The 17,855-nt window shown below is 40.7% G+C and overlaps 1 protein-coding gene across 3 annotated transcripts; it reads right to left on the reverse strand.

The window, feature by feature from the left end:
* Positions 1–3,200: 3,200 nt before the first annotated feature.
* LOC115044713 (centrosomal protein of 95 kDa) lies at positions 3,201–16,073 on the reverse strand. Of its 3 annotated transcripts, none has more exons than XM_029503892.1 (21): positions 15,870–16,073; positions 15,022–15,153; positions 14,390–14,497; positions 14,000–14,110; positions 12,849–12,969; positions 11,799–11,917; positions 11,122–11,324; positions 10,185–10,254; positions 9,644–9,711; positions 9,187–9,386; positions 8,929–9,052; positions 8,721–8,838; positions 8,296–8,507; positions 7,645–7,740; positions 7,349–7,499; positions 6,157–6,329; positions 5,972–6,046; positions 5,663–5,815; positions 5,323–5,469; positions 5,124–5,195; positions 3,201–4,664 (listed from the first exon to the last, which is right to left on the reverse strand). In XM_029503892.1, exons 1-21 carry the CDS (start codon positions 15,892–15,894, stop codon positions 4,488–4,490), a joined length of 2,655 nt encoding a protein of 884 aa, XP_029359752.1. In that variant the 5' UTR covers positions 15,895–16,073; the 3' UTR covers positions 3,201–4,487. The 3 variants fall into 3 exon arrangements, with proteins under 3 accessions (XP_029359752.1, XP_029359760.1, XP_029359742.1); XM_029503900.1 differs by having other exon boundaries at positions 3,202–4,664; positions 9,187–9,317; positions 11,122–11,351; positions 15,870–16,072; XM_029503882.1 differs by having other exon boundaries at positions 3,204–4,664; positions 11,122–11,351; positions 15,870–16,072.
* Positions 16,074–17,855: the final 1,782 nt, after the last annotated feature.

Raw genomic sequence — 17,855 nt, forward strand, 5'->3', positions numbered from 1 at the left:
CTTTGGTTCAGTTCATTAGAAACTCTGATAGAATCACTGCCAGCTTTAAAAGTGAATTACTGACATTTATTTTCTTGTTAAGTGCAGCAACAAACAAATTATTGATGCCACGATACAAAAGAGTGGTAGAGACTCACTTGGAAATAATCAATATAATCTGTCCGACAGCCTGATTTCTAAAGAGAAGATGTAAGTTTGAAGTCGAGCTTTGCGCCTTTTCATTTTCTGATGATGAAGACCTGAAGCATTTGATCTTTTCGAGTCATTACACACGACTATCTTTGGACAACAAACCCTCATTTTCCTGTTTTATGAATTCATTCAAAATGTCTTGTTCTATATGACTTTGATGTAAGACTGAAGGGTCATTTGTTTGGTTTACCTCCCCTTTTCAGTTAATATATTATGTCAGTGTCCTTGTTGACCATCTGCTTTGTATTGATTTTTCTATGAATTGTTTATTATATTCTCTACCATTGGCTAAATTTGGATTTTTTTACAGTTTGTATTGGAATATAATTTGGTGTTTGTACCGTCATACTGAGGACATTTTGGAACTATGGTTATGCTTTTGTTTTGTTTCTCTCTCTCTCTATGCCAGTTTGTATGTTTTTGTTGTGTTTTAGTGTTTTAAGAATTAACACCTATGGTTATTCTGTCCGCCGTACGACACCGGCTCGATTTACGGCAGAGCGGAAGTGAGTCTTCACATGTGCCACCAAAACAACTTTCCCCGGGAGGCGGACACGGAGGACGGAGGGGCAACTGGAAGGACTCTGCCCGGTCTGGTGGTCTGTGGAGCCGACAGAGACCGGAATAAAACCACGGTGGTCCTCGGAGGAGGAGCCCCTGCGGGGAGACAGCTGGACTGGATCCTGTGAGTTCAGGAAGTGAAGAACTTCCCGGAAAGAGCATCCGCATTGGCCAACAGCTAATGGTGGCTTCTCTGCTCACACGGGACAATACTCAGTCTTTTAGTTAAAATAAATACTTTCCTTTACATTTTAATCGCCCCAACAACTCTCACGTGAAGATTTATAGTAGGTGTTTTCTCCCTTTTTTGCCTCTGTCTCCTGTACTGACGTTAGCATGCTAACCGGCTAGCCTCGGCCCCGCCCCCCCTCTCCGTTTGACCCGCAGTCCGAGCTCACAGCCCCGGCAGGAGGGCCGAGAGGACCCGGCCCTAAAAGTGACTGTAGCTGACGGAGATAAATCCGTCCTGTGTCTGATCGGTGTCTGATCAGTGACAGGATGAACTCTGAGTTCTGTCTGAGCTCACCAAACGAAGATCAGCGAGCTGCTGCTTCTGTCCGCTCATCCGAAAAGGTAAAAGGAAATTTAACATAAACATCAGTCCGGTAAATGTGACACTTCACTGATGGAGGAGTGGAAACACACGCCTGTTTGTGTTCTGGCTCCAGTGTTGATGTGCTGCTTTCTCTGATGTTGGTAACTTAAAGTCTCAGCAGCTCATATTAAAAGGGTTACACTGTTTGTGTGGTGAGTATGTTAATCCCCCTCGGGGGTCTCTGACTGTAACCGCAGACATTTCCAGCTGTTCAATGGTTCCTAATCATTAACAAAGATGGACTTTATCTTCTCTATTTCACTGAATTGATGCGGTCCAACACAAAACCAGCTCTCATAACTGAAGTGATGCTTTTGAAAGATTTCTGTTTCCAGCCACAAATGTCCGCGCGTATGATGAGGTCATTGGTGTTTTTGGCCGTTTATTAACAAACTAAGATTTGGCCACACTATTTGAAAGTTGTTTCTCTTTCCAGGTTTGTTGTTTGTTTGTATCTCTGTGGTGTCATAAAAGTCAATGTGTGCGTCCTTTTCGTTGTTTACTCATGAGTGTCTGCTGATGGTTTCATTTAAGAAGCCAAGGGAAAAAAATGCAACGTGGCAAAGGTCAGAGAGTGAAGAAGACGCGTGGCGGACAACCAGAGGTGAATCTTCTTCACATTAACAAAGCCCTACTTGAGCACCCAAAAAAACAAACAAAAAAAAAATCAATCAACTGATGTCTGTTTGAAATGAATTCACACAGATGCTGAAGATGACGAGGATGAACAATTCAGCACCTCTTTAAGCGTGGGAGACGGACGATACCTTGTGGACTTAGGAAGGTATGATGTAATGCTAAAATGGTTTCCACCTGTAGCCGTTAATGCTGGACTGTTTTTTTTTTTTTTTTTTTTTTTTTAAATACCAACTCACGTGACTAACAGTTGCATCTGTCCTGACTCCTTCAGCTCCTCAGAGTTCATCGTTGATGAAGAGTGCATCCTCCAGCTGTTCAAGTCATGCAGAGAGTGCAGCAAACAATGTTCAGTCAGAAAACGTGTCCGAGGACTAAAGCTGGTCGTGTACCAGACGTGCCGTTTCTGCCAGAGCCGGTGTACATGGACTAACTTACTGGATGGTGGTGATGACGACAACGACGACGACAACGGCTGCAATGACAATAGTGATCTTGAAATCAACGGGAGAGATGCAGCACACGGACAGACCCACACAGCAAAGTCATCCAGCTGGAGCACCAACTGAGGCCAGGCCAGGTGTCTGAGTATCTATCGTTTAAAGGACAGTCTGATACAAACAGGAGGCTGCTAACCTCGTTGTGTGTTTGTGATCTCGTCCATAGTGCGGCTGTTGCATCTGTCAACAGCTCTGCAGGGGATGAACGGCCCGCACAGACATTCACGTTCCTTTTCAAGGGCCAAACTCGTCATCTTTCTGCTTACCTGTAGTTCCACAATAAAAAGCTGCCTGAGTTTACTTGTTCGGTAAATTGGAGAAAGCTTCCCCGGGATGTTTTGCGGCAGTTTGGGGTGAGGGGTCACTTCTAAGGGCCATCCGATCTCTACGCCCAAAGCGAGAACTGTGTCCGGGTATGCAGCAGTAAGTCGGACTTGTTCCATGTGAGGGTTGGCCTCTGCCAGAGCTGCGCCATGTCACTGATCCTGTTCGTGATCTTCATGGAAAGGATTTCAAGGCGTTGTCACGGAGGAGAGGTTGCAGTTCGGGGAGCTGAGGATCACATGGCTGCTTTTTGCAGACTGTGGTGCTGTTGGCACCATCGGTCTGTGACCTGGACAGGTTTGCGGCTGGGATGAGGAGCAGCACCTCTATCCGAGGGTTAGGGTTGTCATGGTTCTCAGCAGGAAACCCATGGATTGCCTACTCTGACTTGGGAGTGAGCCCTTAGCGCAAGTGAAGGAGTTTGAGTACCTCGGGGTCTTTTTCACCAATGGGGGGACCTGGGAACGGAGATTGGCCGGAGAATCGGAGCGGCAACGACTTCGTTCTCTGTTCCTACCCTCACCTATGGTCATGAGAACGGGATCGCGGCCGAAATGAGCTTCCTCAGAAGGGTTTCTGGCTTCTCCCTCAGAGACCGGGTGAGCTCAGAGTAGAGCCGCTGCTCTTTTCCATCGAGAGGAGCCAGTTGAGGTGGTTCAGGCATCTGGTCAGCATGCCTTCTGTTCCAGGAGTGTCCAGGTGGAGGGATTATATCTCCACGTCTCAGAGATGGTTGGTGTGTCCGGGAAAAGGGAAGTCTGGGGCTCCCTGCTGAAGCTGCTACCCCCGCGATGCCTCATTAAGTATTCAGTGACTGTTACTCTTACTATATATTTTGATAACTTTTAGCTAAAAGTCAAAGGTGTTGAATAAAAAGTTAACACTGCCCAACATGAAATGACCTGGACACATTAAGTTTAGGGGCCCATGTTTTTAATGGGTGATGAGAGGGCGTTCATGTGCTCATTGGATCTGTCGACACTGTTTTAACTCTAGCCCTTAATGTTGTGAGTTAGAAACGATCACAATGGAACTAAAGAAACAGGCGAGGTCAAGAAAGACTGATTATCATCGCCCCCTGGTGATCAGAAAGCAAACACCAGGATAATTAAAAATCATATATCAAAGTTAAAAAATAAATAATCTGCTGGCATGGTTAAAACGTTAGAGGAAGACATCACACATAACAGGGAAAGGGGAAGTTAAAACTGTTGTCAGTGTGACATTCATACTTAACTTTGCATTGGTGGTCCCTATTTGGCAAAAGGAAGAACATTTTACAGATTCTCTGCTACAGTTACAGCACAAAGACACTGCACAGTGAGTAGGGCCACTTTAAAACATTTCTAAAACCACGGAGGAAGGGGACTTGGTCCAAGGTGGCTTTACGTTCAGGTATAGCAGCTGAGGTGAGAGGAAGAGTTAGCTACATAAGCTAATAGCTACATTTTTTTTGTTCTTTGAGTGTCTTCAGTTCATCAGGACGCGTGTTAGGTTGTCACAATGTCAGTTTCCTCCTCCTGTGCAAATCATTGAAGGCTGGGGAGACCGGTCACCTGTCAGACTCTGTCAGACTGTCGTACCCTTAGCTGTGAAAGGCAGATAGACTCCTGTAGCATGTTCATATTAGAAAAATCCAGCCTTGACTGGGCCTCCATTACAACGCCCTGCTCCTCAGGTCAATGCAGATAGCTAGTGTTGTACTGGAAAGATGCCATATGGATCCGATTACGCAGCCTCTGCACCTCCAGATCCTGAAAGTAGTCATCTTCGTCATTCTGGATGATAATTCTCTGCAGTTCACCGATCTCTCGCTCCATCCTGCTGCGCAACTCTCGCTTCATCTTCAACAGGGCCTGCAACCAAATGCCACTTATCAACACCATCTCTCTGCAGTTGTACCTATTCTAATTTTAGGGAAAAGTGAGACATCGGCTAATTGTCCTAGAAAGTCATCGCATGACGCACAGCTTGAACAGATAGAAGGGCTGCATGCATGTTGTCGGTCCTGATGCTCAAAAAGACCCCAAAACAGATTATCCAAAAATAAAAATCTTCCCAAACCCAAAGTCGTAGCTTTCAATTTAAAACAGACCCATCAGCAAAGAGACGGTGAACACAGGAACTACCCTAACCCACATGAGTAAATGCTAGGAAAGAGACTAGAGACTAGTTCTTAATGTAAAGCATGCTGTACACTTGATGTGATGAGACAGTCACACTTGTCCATGACATATCGAATTGCATATAATCGTGTTATACTGAACATGCACAGTAGGGGCATTAAAGTTACTACAGTAGTATAAAGCATTTACCTTTTCTTGAGCCCTTTTCCGAACCTGGATTTCCTGCCGCTCTTGTGCAAGTTTTTCAGCCAGTAGTGAAAACTGAAAATGGGAAAGTGAATCTTAGCTCACTCTCAGTCTTTCATGTTGGAGTTTGATAGATCAGTGTATGGTGGACGCAACCAGGCAACTTCCTGGTTCTTGCATTTGGTCACTGTGTGTATCTTACTTGGTCTTTGTAGTAGTTTTCCATAGACTTGATCTGGTCCTGGTGCCGTCTCTGATGCTCCAGTCGCTGCTCCCTGGCATAGGCTTTCTGTTCTCTCAACCGGACTTTTTGTAGCTCCAAACCTTCCTCAAACAGCTGCCGAAACATCTGTATAAACATACAAGACAATATTGTGTGACATGATGACCAGTTGGGCCAGATAATCACAGTCTTTTACCTCTTTATAGACCAAACAAGCTATTCTGAAGATGTGACATTAGGGAAAAATGTATAAAGCTTTTTGTGTGTATTCTTTTATATTTTACATAAAAAACAAAGCAGCTCAACGCTGACTGCTCACCCTCTCTTCCTTGGTGCGTGCCCTCATCAAACGGGCACGGTGTTGAACATGGTAGTCGCTGTGGTACTTCTTGGCTCGGGCTATCTGCTGCCTCTGTTCCCTCAGTCTGCTCTGTGTCAACTTCTGCTGCTTGATGCGCTCTTTAAAGTCCCTCTGGGAGATGAACAGCATGGTATGACAAATACTGTCTATAGAGAACAGGCTCCTTTTCATTCCTCATTTAACAAAATGTGATCATGGTAATATTGCAGTCTAACTGTTGGTGATTGGAATATTAAATGCAGACTGTGTTTATGTGCTGATGCTCACCAAACGCCTGTTGTGGTCCTGATCTTTGCGGATAATTTCCACCAGCAAGTCATGTTTTCTCTGGGCTTCGTCCAACTGAAAGTGAGATAGACATTTACAGATTTATTCGAAATTCAAATCAGCCCATATTTTACAGGGCTGAGACAGGATTGCTTTGCAGAGCCTTGTAATGGCCACCAGCCTACCGGGCTTGACAGCTTGCTACGTCGCTGGTGGCTATGAGAGGATGACATGGCGTGCAGTCTGTCCACCTGCTGCATCTGCTGCTCCCACATCCTGCCCAGCGCATGAGGAGAGATGTGAAGGTGAGGCAACTCCTCCATGAGCACAGGTAGGAGTTCATTCTCCTTCACCCTCACTGCAGAAGGAAGAATAGACACAAAACTGAACATTACCACCATGATCTCTACATAGATATTTCAACATACTTGTTGAAATACCAAATGGATTAATTTTGGGGGGAGGAAAAAAAAAAAGAAAATGAAGGTAATGACTGCATGTATTTATGTCAAACTGTGAAAGGCAGCAGTGTCTGTCTGTCTTTACATGAGGTGACCAAAATGCACATGACCTCAGTTACCCTAATGTTATGTATAAGCAAACCAAACAGCAGTTTTCTGATAGAGTAGAATCCCTTCTATTACACTGATTAATGTTAAATCTTTTTCTTACCATAGTGTCAGCTCCTCACTCCATATAGTCATAATAATCCATATATGCTGTTACCTTGCTATTAACTTTTCTTACCCATTACAGATTTAAACCACAAGACATTGTTGAGAACATGTGCAACAGACATGGTTGTTAGAGCTGTGACTTCAGTTTTTAACAGCCTAAGTGGGCCAGCCTGTCTGAAGCTGTAAATATGACCATTCATAAACCACACACCCCACCTAGAAGGAAACTTCAGCTAAAGGACAAGGTTCCAGAAAATTCAGAGGATAAATCTGAAGTGTCTGAATCCTACTAATCACAGAAGACAGCTTCATTTCTGTTCTAGAGGGAAGTGAATCTTGAAATCTGGGCATGAACTTAGTTTGATATCTGCCTTAAGCTCTTTATGCAGATGCAAAATGTTTAATGGCAGCTAAAATATCTGTAAATTTATAGTAGCATTAGTCCAAAGTAACAGCACTGAATTCGATACAAGAGCAGACAAGCAAAGCTTGTCTCATTTGTAGTATTTGACAAACACTGCACTAAAAAAATTTTAAGTGTGTGGTACCATTGTACTCAGGAAAGAATCATTTTGAATATTTACATAATTATGGAATGTAGATAAATAATCTCCAAACATAAATGCATACAATGAGAGATATAGGAGAACAAACCCCTACTGATGGCTCTTATATGGTAAACATAAAAATCTTGACTTACTTGATGGAGCTTTCCTGGGGGCCTCCTGTCGTCTCCGTCCTGGTGTGGTTTGTGTATTATGCTGTGGCTTGTGCTGGGCCTTTGGTCTGGCTGGGGACAGACTTGAGGCCTGGGAAACATCCCTTAGTATGGCCTCTCTGTACTCCCGCTCCTAAAAAACAAAACAAAACAAAAACATAGTTAAGTAACTACACCTTCCTCTGTCCTAAAGGCTATGCTGTCAAGTTCAGTTACTGTTATAAAGGTTTAATTAGAAGTCCTTTTTGCATCAACTATACATCATACTAATGACTTACAGCTTCTTTAGCTTTGAGGCGTGCCTTGTCTATATCTGCCCGTTGTTTGTCTTCATATTTTTTCAACACCTCTTCATAGGCTTTACTCTCCAGATACTGAAAGAAAGGGAGATTAATTTAACTGTCTAAACATAATGCATGATCAGTGGAACATGATTAAAACAGCCACAGTGCTGTATTTCATACTGTTTACCAACATATAGCATCTCAAATCTACATATGTCAGAAATCAATGACTTAACCTTTAAATCAGGGGTATCTTGGGGTTGAAAAGGTGTTTACATACACTACCAGTCAAAATTTTGGACGCACTTTCTCATTCAAATGTATAGGAACTTTTGATTGGTAGTGTATTTCAAAAAAACGCTGCATTTATTCATTGCATTTTCAGACAAACTCATTACCAATTTTAGTGTAGATTGTCCCTAAAGTAGAGCCAAGATCCTCCCACTCCCATCCGTCTGCAGTATAGGAGTTAAATCTACTGAACTCCTTGTAAATTACAAAGAATGCGGAGAAATTCATTCCTAAATAATGCAAAGGTAATATGCTATAATTTATTTAAAATAACCACACAAAAAAAGGTAACGTAACGTAACTATATATTATTCAAAAGAACATTTAGAGAGAACAAAAGAATTGTGTCAGTACCTTGCTGTGTTTTCTGAGAGATATCGTCTGATGCCGCTCTCCTCGCCTTGGATGATCAGTGGTTGTGAGGTTCATTTGTCTCCCATCATCCAGGCTCAACGGCTCAGCCATTGCATTTTCTAGCTGTCCCTGCAAGGAACGATAGACCCTGGGAGGGGATGGCGACAAGGAGCGTGTCCTGTGTGTAGATTCAGCCTCAGGTGATCCTGAGACTAAAATATATTATAGTTATAACATTTCATTACATTGCATGCACTCTCAAAATTGTGATGCTAAAGTTAATTTTTAAAAATCATTCTGAACATTTCCTAAAGGCGATTGCTAATTTTTAATGTGTTGCCTTATAAACTATAAATACCTGTAGCTAATTTTCAAGATATTGTGAAATAAATATAGACAGGAATTCAGCTGTAATTCCGTCGTACCAGGGTGTTGTCTGGGTATCTTGCGACACTCCATGATACTGTCGCTGTGGTGAGACTGCTTGTCCTCTTCTCTGACCTCACTGGACTCGCCACTTTCACCCAGAACTCGTTTCAGCATCTACAGGGAATCACACCATGCAAGAATTGAAGGAACACTCATCTCCACACTTTTGAATTATAAAGCATGTCAACGTGCACACACGCGCACCTCATCGAGTTCTTCAAGTCGATGTGACAGTTTTTCAGATATCTGATGTAGCTCCTCTTCTGCTTTCCTGTTACTTTGTCTGCGGTAAGATAGAGGTTCTTCAAAATCCTCTTCTAACCTGTGACTGCTCAAGTAATAAGAAAAAGCACAAAGCAGGAATGATTAGAAACTCGCTATTCCAACATTGTCCCAATATCAAATCATCTTTATTTCCATTCCTTAATCTGTAACTTCCTGCTGTGGATTCACTTCACTTACCTGAGGAATGTCCTTTCTCTGTGATTTGTTATACTGCGTGGTAATCTTTGTGTATAACTCGGGTCCTCTTGATCTTGCGCTTCTTCTTCTCCAGAGTCTGATGGAGACGGGCTTAGGTGTTTCATCTCATCCTGCAGAGTGAGGAACATCACATCTGGCTGGGTGCGAAATAAAACCCTCCTGGGACCTCCATTAGTTGGCTGAGATTAGAATATTAGATTAATCAAGATTAATCAAGTCTCGCTAAGCAGCAATACAGGCATCCTTAGATTTCTTTATAAAATGGAAATGATATATGCACAGAATACATTGAGCACATTTGTAGAAAGAGTCTAATTGAGTCAATGCAAACCTAAAGGATTTTTTACAAGGCCTGACACAACACGCTAACATTCAACAGTGTGACGTTAAAAGTTGCTGTAAAGTTGATGCAAGTAAGGACTTGTCACTCACTTACCTCTAAAGTTTCCCCCTCCATGTCTGTCCTGGCTCTATGGTGAATGGACAACGATCTCTCACTAAGAGCTGAAAATAGAGCAAAACATGTCATTATCAACTAATGACCAGTTTTGGCTGCTTCGGAAGTACTTCTTATGTCTGAAGACAAGAGGGAGAGATGCAGCACTGTTTTAAAAACAAGAATGAGGGCAGTATTTGCTGGAAGACATTCACAGTATTTCAGAACTTGTCAGAAAATGACAGAATTGCTCAGGAAAAGTGCAGGAAGAAAGCTATTTTTTATGCTATACAAGCGTTGGGTTTCCGTTTTACAAGTCATCCTGCCTCACTGTGCTGAGGAGTTTTCACTTGTTAGCTGACGTGAGCATGGCAGTTCAACTATTGCATTTGCTGGCTTCACTGTCAATGCCAACATTCAGTCACAAGTGCTCATTTCCTCAACTGGCAACATATGATTTGTTGTGACAGATATAAACCATTAAACAGTTACACCACATGATAGTAAGTCGGAAAGTGATTGTGCGTGCATTTAATCTTACCAGGAGACTGGCAAACAGGAGCGGACTGTAGTCCATTGCTAGTAACAGTCTCAGATACAGGCTTAATGACCTATGAGGGAAGAGGGATAGTGAAAAAGTGGGAGAGAAGATAAGACAGAGGAAACAATTATTGTGAAGTCAAACAGATACCGAAAACACTGACTAAAACTTTTTTTTTTTTTTTATAAATCATCCTAAGGAAAGGAAGTCACTTAAAAAAAAAAAAAAAACACTAATACATCTCTGCGGTTGAATTTGGTGGCTGGTTACAGAGTAGATCATAGGTTTACCTGCCACCGGGCTCTTGTGGTTGTAAAATGCAAAATACTACATGGATAAAAGTACTGATGGTTCTGGTTCTGGTTCTTTTCGGCTTTCCATTTAAATTAAGAATTTAATTTCATTCCTTTCTTCGAATAGGCTGGTAATGATCATTTAACTTGGTCTTCAGCCAGTGTGTTCCAAAACTACATATACTAGGCAAGCTTGACTTCACTTAGTTGTCTTCCATACTCACTACTGTTGATAACCCAATATCAAACCTAACTTTAGATTTGCGTGTTTACCATTAGAAGTTCAGCAAGCAACAACATTTGTACTGCATGTTAATGTTTTGTTCGTGTTTTCACTAAACATTGTTGAGATCAAGATTTAGTCGCAGACAATGCGAATTGAATCTCTGAAAAGTAAATTGCAGTTTTTTTATTTAAGGAATTCCTTGAATGTCATTTTGAATGAGTCAGCTTGTCCCTTTCCTTCACGTATTCTCATGGAATCACTAAAATTGCAAATTTAAGTCCATTGTGGGACACAGTTATACATCATCCTGCTCTCTTAGCAGTGCATCAACATATTTCATTATGAAAAGAACTTCAGGAGGTTTGCATGTCCTTTGAAACTGCATGCAAATAATAGGAAAACTGACTTGCAAGGCTACCTCTGTGGTGACAGGAGCGGCTTCTTTTGCGAGCCCAGGGCTGAGCCCAGCAGCTGTGTGAGGTTGGATGGATCGTTGTGGGTCTGTTTCTGTTCTGTGGGGAGTGTTGCTCTGGTTAGGTGGCTGCAGAGCAACAGCTGAGTGCAGTGGTTCAGTCAACGGAGCATCTTGTCCATCCATACAACCAGAGTTGGTGATTAGATCTGAGGTTTGGGGAGGGTGAGCAAGTCCTTGTAGAAGGATAAAATAATCATAAGAATGCATTTATTCATTAGATTAATTAATCAGTTTTTACAGTTACAAGTTAAATATAGACAACAAATAAAATGTGATTTCACAATCACACACTGAATCAAAATATAAATGATGGCTGGAGGCAAAAGAAGGTGACAGAGTAGGTTATGCCTTCTCAGTTTGTTTGTTGATGATGAAACTGTCTTTGCAGCTTGGAGGAAAGCAACACGACAGGATTTGAAAACTGTAACAACTAAAACGACCAGGTTAATCAGTTCTTAAAACAACTCATATCATCTCAAAAGGTATAGAAAGCATGAACCTTCTGCTGAGAGAACACATTCCTCATGCATCATAATGTGATAATTTGGTCACAAAACAAATGGAAAACCTAGATGTTATTGGAACAGTCTTTTTGGTGGATGTGTTTTTATATTTCTCACCTTCTTGTTTCGCTGTAAATGTGCGTGCAGAGACTCCCAGCCCAATCAGCTCACTGTTCGAACCCATTTCTTCTGCATTCCAGGAATGTAGAGAATATTTACTGGATAGGACAGTAGACCTAAAGGAGGAGTACAATATGAGCAACTGCAGGGCATAGAGCCCTGATCCACATTAAAGCTGAATGACAAGGATATGTCAGGAAAACCTGATTGCAACTCAACACAATATGTGGTATCCTTTGTTTGAAATATTTAAATATTGGGATTTTGAAAACATCTTCACAGTCATTCAAGGAAAACAATCAAAGAGAGAAGTTTGTGAAGAGTGCTATAACTATAGAGGAACAAAAAAAAAAAAGACCACCTCTTAGTCTTATGACGATATGGTCATTATGTCCCTTTCCTGAGTTAAACACTGAATAAGGACCAGAAAGGTTTGATGAAATTCCTTTCAGGCGTTCCTATTGTGTTACATTCACAAGACTAAGGTCACAAAAACGAGCTAATCCTGTCACCTTTGTGGTGCTGTAAAGGACAATGTCTGGTTCTTATTTCACTGCCACAAAGCTGACTAATCACAATATGAACAGGATGAAGTAGGATTGTTTGCTTTGGTAAGTAACAGCAATGGTAACAGACACACCTTCATCAAATGTTGACGAGGAATAATGAGGAGGTTTCTAACACGATTCCAAGTGATATGATACAACTTCAATGTGAAGCCCCCAGTTTGACTCTGACATACACGTTTATCACACATCAACTACTTGTTCTATCAATTAAATTTTTTATTAAGAAATCTAAGACATTCATCGGAGCAGTCTTTATAAAAAAAACAAAAAGAAACAAAAAACAAAAACCAACAACAACAAACAAGCCATTTGACTCATTTCAAACTTTGACTGTAGCTGGATAAATAAGACACAGTCACTTCCCCTCCAACAGCCTTACAACATTGAGTTTAGCAACCATGACTACCCATGACAAAAAAATAATTGTATGTTTTTGTTGTGTTTTCAGAGTATGTGCAACACACGCAAAAGCTCTTACTCTCCAGTGGAAGACACAGAGGCTCCATCCAGTTTAGTGTCAGTGTCCTTTGTTGCATCACAGCTTGCTGACTTTTTAGTTTTACCAAGAACATCCTCTTTGAGACTGTAATTCTGTTCCTCTAAAAGGGTAAACAAAGATATGGATAATACAGACAATACAAGGACAGGCAGAAAATTAAGATGGAACCACAAAGAGAAAGCAATACTTACAAAGAGGAACAAAGTCATATGACTTAAATTCAACAAAATGATATATGCTGCTGTGAAAAGTGAACTTTTTTTTAATGAAACGTAAATCTCGAAAGAGAAAAAAGTTTGCTCAACAACTGAGATGACTAAGCAATAAAACTCAGAAGTGAAATTTGACATGTATTTGAGACACACAGAAAAATTTCACCACCACTCAGATTAAAGAACATTTTGGGTTTAAAACACAAACATTCCACATTTGTACTCCGACAAACAGGCCACTGTTGGCCTAAAACCAATTTTGTTATGCCACATTAAGGACATTTCACTAGGCCTTTTAGAAACACACATCATTTGTAAGTGCAGTTATTAACTACTAATTGCTGTTGGCAGGGGTAAGCCACACAAAAGCCTGCTCAGTTCTACTACATGAAGAAGGCTGACTGTTCCCTATAAAGTCCAGCACCAACTGGTCTTAGGACACACTATGACCAGTTCATGCTGGTGGATAAACAGACTATCTCACCTAAACAAAGACTTGGGTCTCAGTAAAGAAAAAGGAGAAGTAGTAGTGATGTAACGCAGTAAAGCAATAAATGCAGCCCTTTGGCAACTGGTCTGGAAAGTTATTAAATAATGAGAACTGAACAGTCATGGCTAAGTACTAGCATGTTCATATGATGTGAATTTAACACCAGCTCTGATACCTTGCTTGACCTGCTCAAACTACACACTAACTGTTTTTTGTGAACTGGCAACACATAATTAACATTAATGTGGTGCAAACTTTTTGAGTTCTTTCAATAAATTACAGATTATAGAGCAGATTATGAAACCTTAAAATGCACGGAATTGATAATGTATTAAAAAGTAGAATAAAATGCCATCATATTGACATATTAAAAAAATCCTTTTTATCATATTATCTGTTACGGATAAGAGGAAAAATTGAATGCCTACCACCATTCTGCGATTCCTCATTTATCTCCTCATTGAGATATTCCAGGAGCCCCTCAAATATTTCCAGGAGGTTCTTGATAGACTCTTTGTCCCCTCCAACAACATTTTCTCCTGTAAACACACAGCCATTTTCACCATTTTACTAAGCAGTCATCCATTTTATTGTTGACTAAAAGTACATTTGAAATCTGCAACATAGGTCAAAATATAGCAACCTGATGATATTTACTAGCATCTCAAGTCAATGCAACTTAAAGTTATACAGGTACATTCTAAGTACCCGTATAAGTCATAGTAGGTCATAGTTAAACTTCTCATATGTATACATGCACAAACTTTATCTTCATACATTCAGAATCCATGTCACTGTTAAAAATAAAATGTATTTACCTGTAATGTGTGAGAGGCTGATCTGAAGATAATCCAGAGACAGCGAATCAATCACTGACTGAACGTTATGGACATCATCCTCTTGGCTACATGGTCCTGCAATATAATCTGAAATACATGCACATAATATGTGAATAAGACAAATCTGGTTGGCATGAGTAAGCAGAAAATGTGCAAGCAACACTCATGAATAACTTTCCTGTACTTAAATACTTTATATATCCAGCAACATAATCTTGTGAGAGCATGTTTGACAGACTTAGGAAACATTCCAAACACACTAAACACACTTATGATTAAACTAAGGCCTTACATCTTAACTTAAACCTTTAGTTTCTCTTGCTTATATTCAGAACTTCTTTTTTTTTTTTACATCAATTGCTCTTACTTTACTGATGAATATTTGTGCTATTAATTAATGAACTGCTTGGTCTATAAAGGTAATGCCTACTTATTTTGTCCAAGCAATTCAAAATCTGAAGAAATTGGGTTTGTTATTGCATTAGGCAAAGATGTCCAACACATCATCACAATTGAGAGCCAAGGCCAAGAGAATATTTTTGCTTCATTTGTTTAAAAATGACCTAAATAAGCATTTGTTTCTATTGATTGGGTCTGAGGTTCACCCTTACCTGGAACTTTCTCCCCCAAAATGTTTTCATACAGAGCAACGAAAACATTTGCATCACAGTCTGCCAGTTTCCCCAGCTTCAGGTTTAAGTGGCTGAACTTGCTGAATAGTTCATTTGCCACATCAACCCAGTCTGCCGATAAGAAGAAAAAGAAGTCAGGTTCATGGGGAATATAAAGTAGTATTGAAAGAGTTAAAACTAAAGCAAAACGCCAGGGTATGTAAAATTTCCTTTGTGAGGGAAACATCACTGCGCGGCGTATGAGGGAAGATCGCTTTACTACTGGAGGGCTCCCTTCGCTGGGAGTCAGCGTTTATTCACACAGAAAGGTTTAACACATCTGCTGGAAGTGAAATCGTAAATTCGGTTGTGTATGCCAGGTCCGCGGCAAATTTAAGTGTGAGAGCGGGGAGAAATCTCTCTACTTCTCATACTCACCAGCTGACAACAACACCGACTACTGAGCGAAACCTCCCGTTTACGACAGATAATACGTGTTTCTTTGAGTGTGACCCGATAAAACAACAGCCCCGTTGTCAGTTGAAGCAGCCATCTGCCCTTGTGTCACCTCTGATGTTATTTTCTCCAACTTAACCGGTCGGTTGACTCGGAGTGGCTAGCTAACGATGCTATCTCGGTGCTAACGGCAGAAAAATGCCCAGAAATGTTAAATGTGAGCTCTAACAGCTGAAACTAGACGGCGTGTAACACGTGTGGACGTACAGCTGCTGGCCAGCTCGCCGAAAGCAGGTAACTGTCATTAAAAAGGCGGCTAGCACAGGCTGAAGGTTAGCGTTACGTGTCGTTAGCTTTCCCCGGAGCCGAGCTCTCAAAGCCGGCTGTCTCACCTCGCTCTCCCTCCGGGGTTCCCATCAACGGCGAGAGGCGAAAAAAAAATATCCCTAAAACTATCCCGGTCGTAAAGACAGGAGTCCCCTCTGATCCAGACTTGTGAGAGGTGGGGTCTGTGCCGGTGTTGTTGTGGTCTTCGGTAACCCGGAGAGGGGACCGACGACTCTGGTTTAAAACTGAAGTGGCGTCTGATTGGACGTTAGACTCCGGAAGTGCCCCGTGGAGGGCGCGTGCCGCCCTCTGCCGGTGACAATAGTGATAAAACAAACACACAAACAAACACACAAACAAACAAACAAACCCTGACCACAGAAAACCACTCTGACCCCATTATGGACCGTGGGAGATCGTTACTGTCGAGATTTAATATCTGGAGGATTTTTAAGACCGACTTAGTGCTTTAGGAGGTTACACCAACAGCTCTTCTATAATATTAATTGTTTACATTCACTCCTGTAGTTTATCAAGTTTTCTTTTCTATTCTTTTTTTTTTTGTTTGTTTGTTTTACATTTTAAAATCTCAAATTTCTCTACTTCTATACTCTGCATCATACTGTCTCAAAAGTTAGGGGGTATTATAGAGCAGTTGTGGGCAAATAGCAGCCCAAATATATGTGTTTCCATTTGGGTCATTTAATGTTAGTACATAATTCATGTAAGTCCTGATTATAATTGATGGTTGGCATCTCTGGGGAAACCCAAATCTTTACATGACTTAATGTATTTGTCCTTACAGTGTCAATGGTGGCGTCCAGGATGTGGTTGCAAGTTATCTTGAACTGCTTTAATTAGAATTTATAACATTATTAAGTGTTGCTTTTTGCATGATAGCTTCCTCTCCGGCACTCATGATTTTACTACAGCATGAGCTCAGTCACTGAAACATACAAACATGTTATTTAGGAAAAGAAAGACACTGAATTATTTCAAATGATTAAATTAAGATAGCCTGTGTTAAATATAACTAATCAAATCATATTTGAGAATATATCAAAATGATTGATTGCAAAGTAATGATCTACAAAATAAATTCTTATCCGGGAGGAAATTAATGCTGTAAATTATAAAATAAAGTATTCATAGAAATCGTTAGAAAAGATAGAGAAAGGATATGTGTGATTTTATTCCTACTGTATAAGGCCACAGCCTGTGCCTGTAAGTGAAGTTTATTGCTTGTTGCTCAGACAGTAAAACTATGAGGGGGAATAATGATCTATGGAAAAAAAGATAATAATGCAAGAAAATGTTCAAAAATATAAGCTATTCATACATATCTATAATTTGCAACAAAACAGTGATGATGAAAACATCAACTTGCCAATAATTCAAATATTCACAGGCTAAACTGTAAATATGAATGAGCCAAAAGTTTGCCTACTTTATGGTGGCAGTGCATGTTAAAGTTTTAGTTTCTTTCTTTCCAGCTCATTTTTCTAATTATCCAGCTCTACATTCCTTTTATTAAGGGCCCTCACTTTGTCTGCTCCAACATGTATTAATAGGAAATCAAGCAACAGAGATCAGATAGACTTTTATATTGGTGTACTGTGTTCATCATTCACTTCTGTGTTCTTGGTCAGGATTACTTTTAAAAAGTAGACATAGGACTGAAATGATAAAACCCTGACCCCTTGTTTTTTTTCTGTGGGTCTAGAGGTGGAGGCCACCGGCTGAAGGGAGGGTTGCACAATGCCCTCTCCCTGTGACATTAATGAGCAAAAAACTTAATTATTTATAATTTTAAAAGATGTACTTAAAAATTTATTTCAATTCTTATTTAGGTTATTAAAATATCTACCCCAAATGTACCTCTGAATACACTGAAAGTGTCTCCTAATCATTGCTCTTCACCTGTGGAATAGTTTAAGAGAAATGAATAAAGTGGATTCAACACAGCAAACAAAGATGAGAGTATATGACAGCTCTTTCTTTGACAGTTAACTCTGTGTGGGGGTCAGCAAGGTGGCTTGAGCAACACTACA

This window comes from Echeneis naucrates, chromosome 1 (genome assembly GCF_900963305.1).
Source record: "Echeneis naucrates chromosome 1, fEcheNa1.1, whole genome shotgun sequence".
Classification (NCBI taxonomy): Eukaryota; Metazoa; Chordata; class Actinopteri; order Carangiformes; family Echeneidae; genus Echeneis; species Echeneis naucrates.

Coding starts and splice junctions, on each gene's coding strand:
- LOC115044713 (XM_029503882.1), bottom strand. CDS start 15,894: ATGGGAACCCCGGAGGGAGAGCGAG. Junction 15,154..15,869: donor AACCCCGGAGGGAGAGCGAG/GTGAGACAGCCG, acceptor TCTTATCGGCAG/ACTGGGTTGATGTGGCAAAT. Junction 8,839..8,928: donor GACTTGAAGAACTCGATGAG/GTGCGCGTGTGT, acceptor GATTCCCTGTAG/ATGCTGAAACGAGTTCTGGG.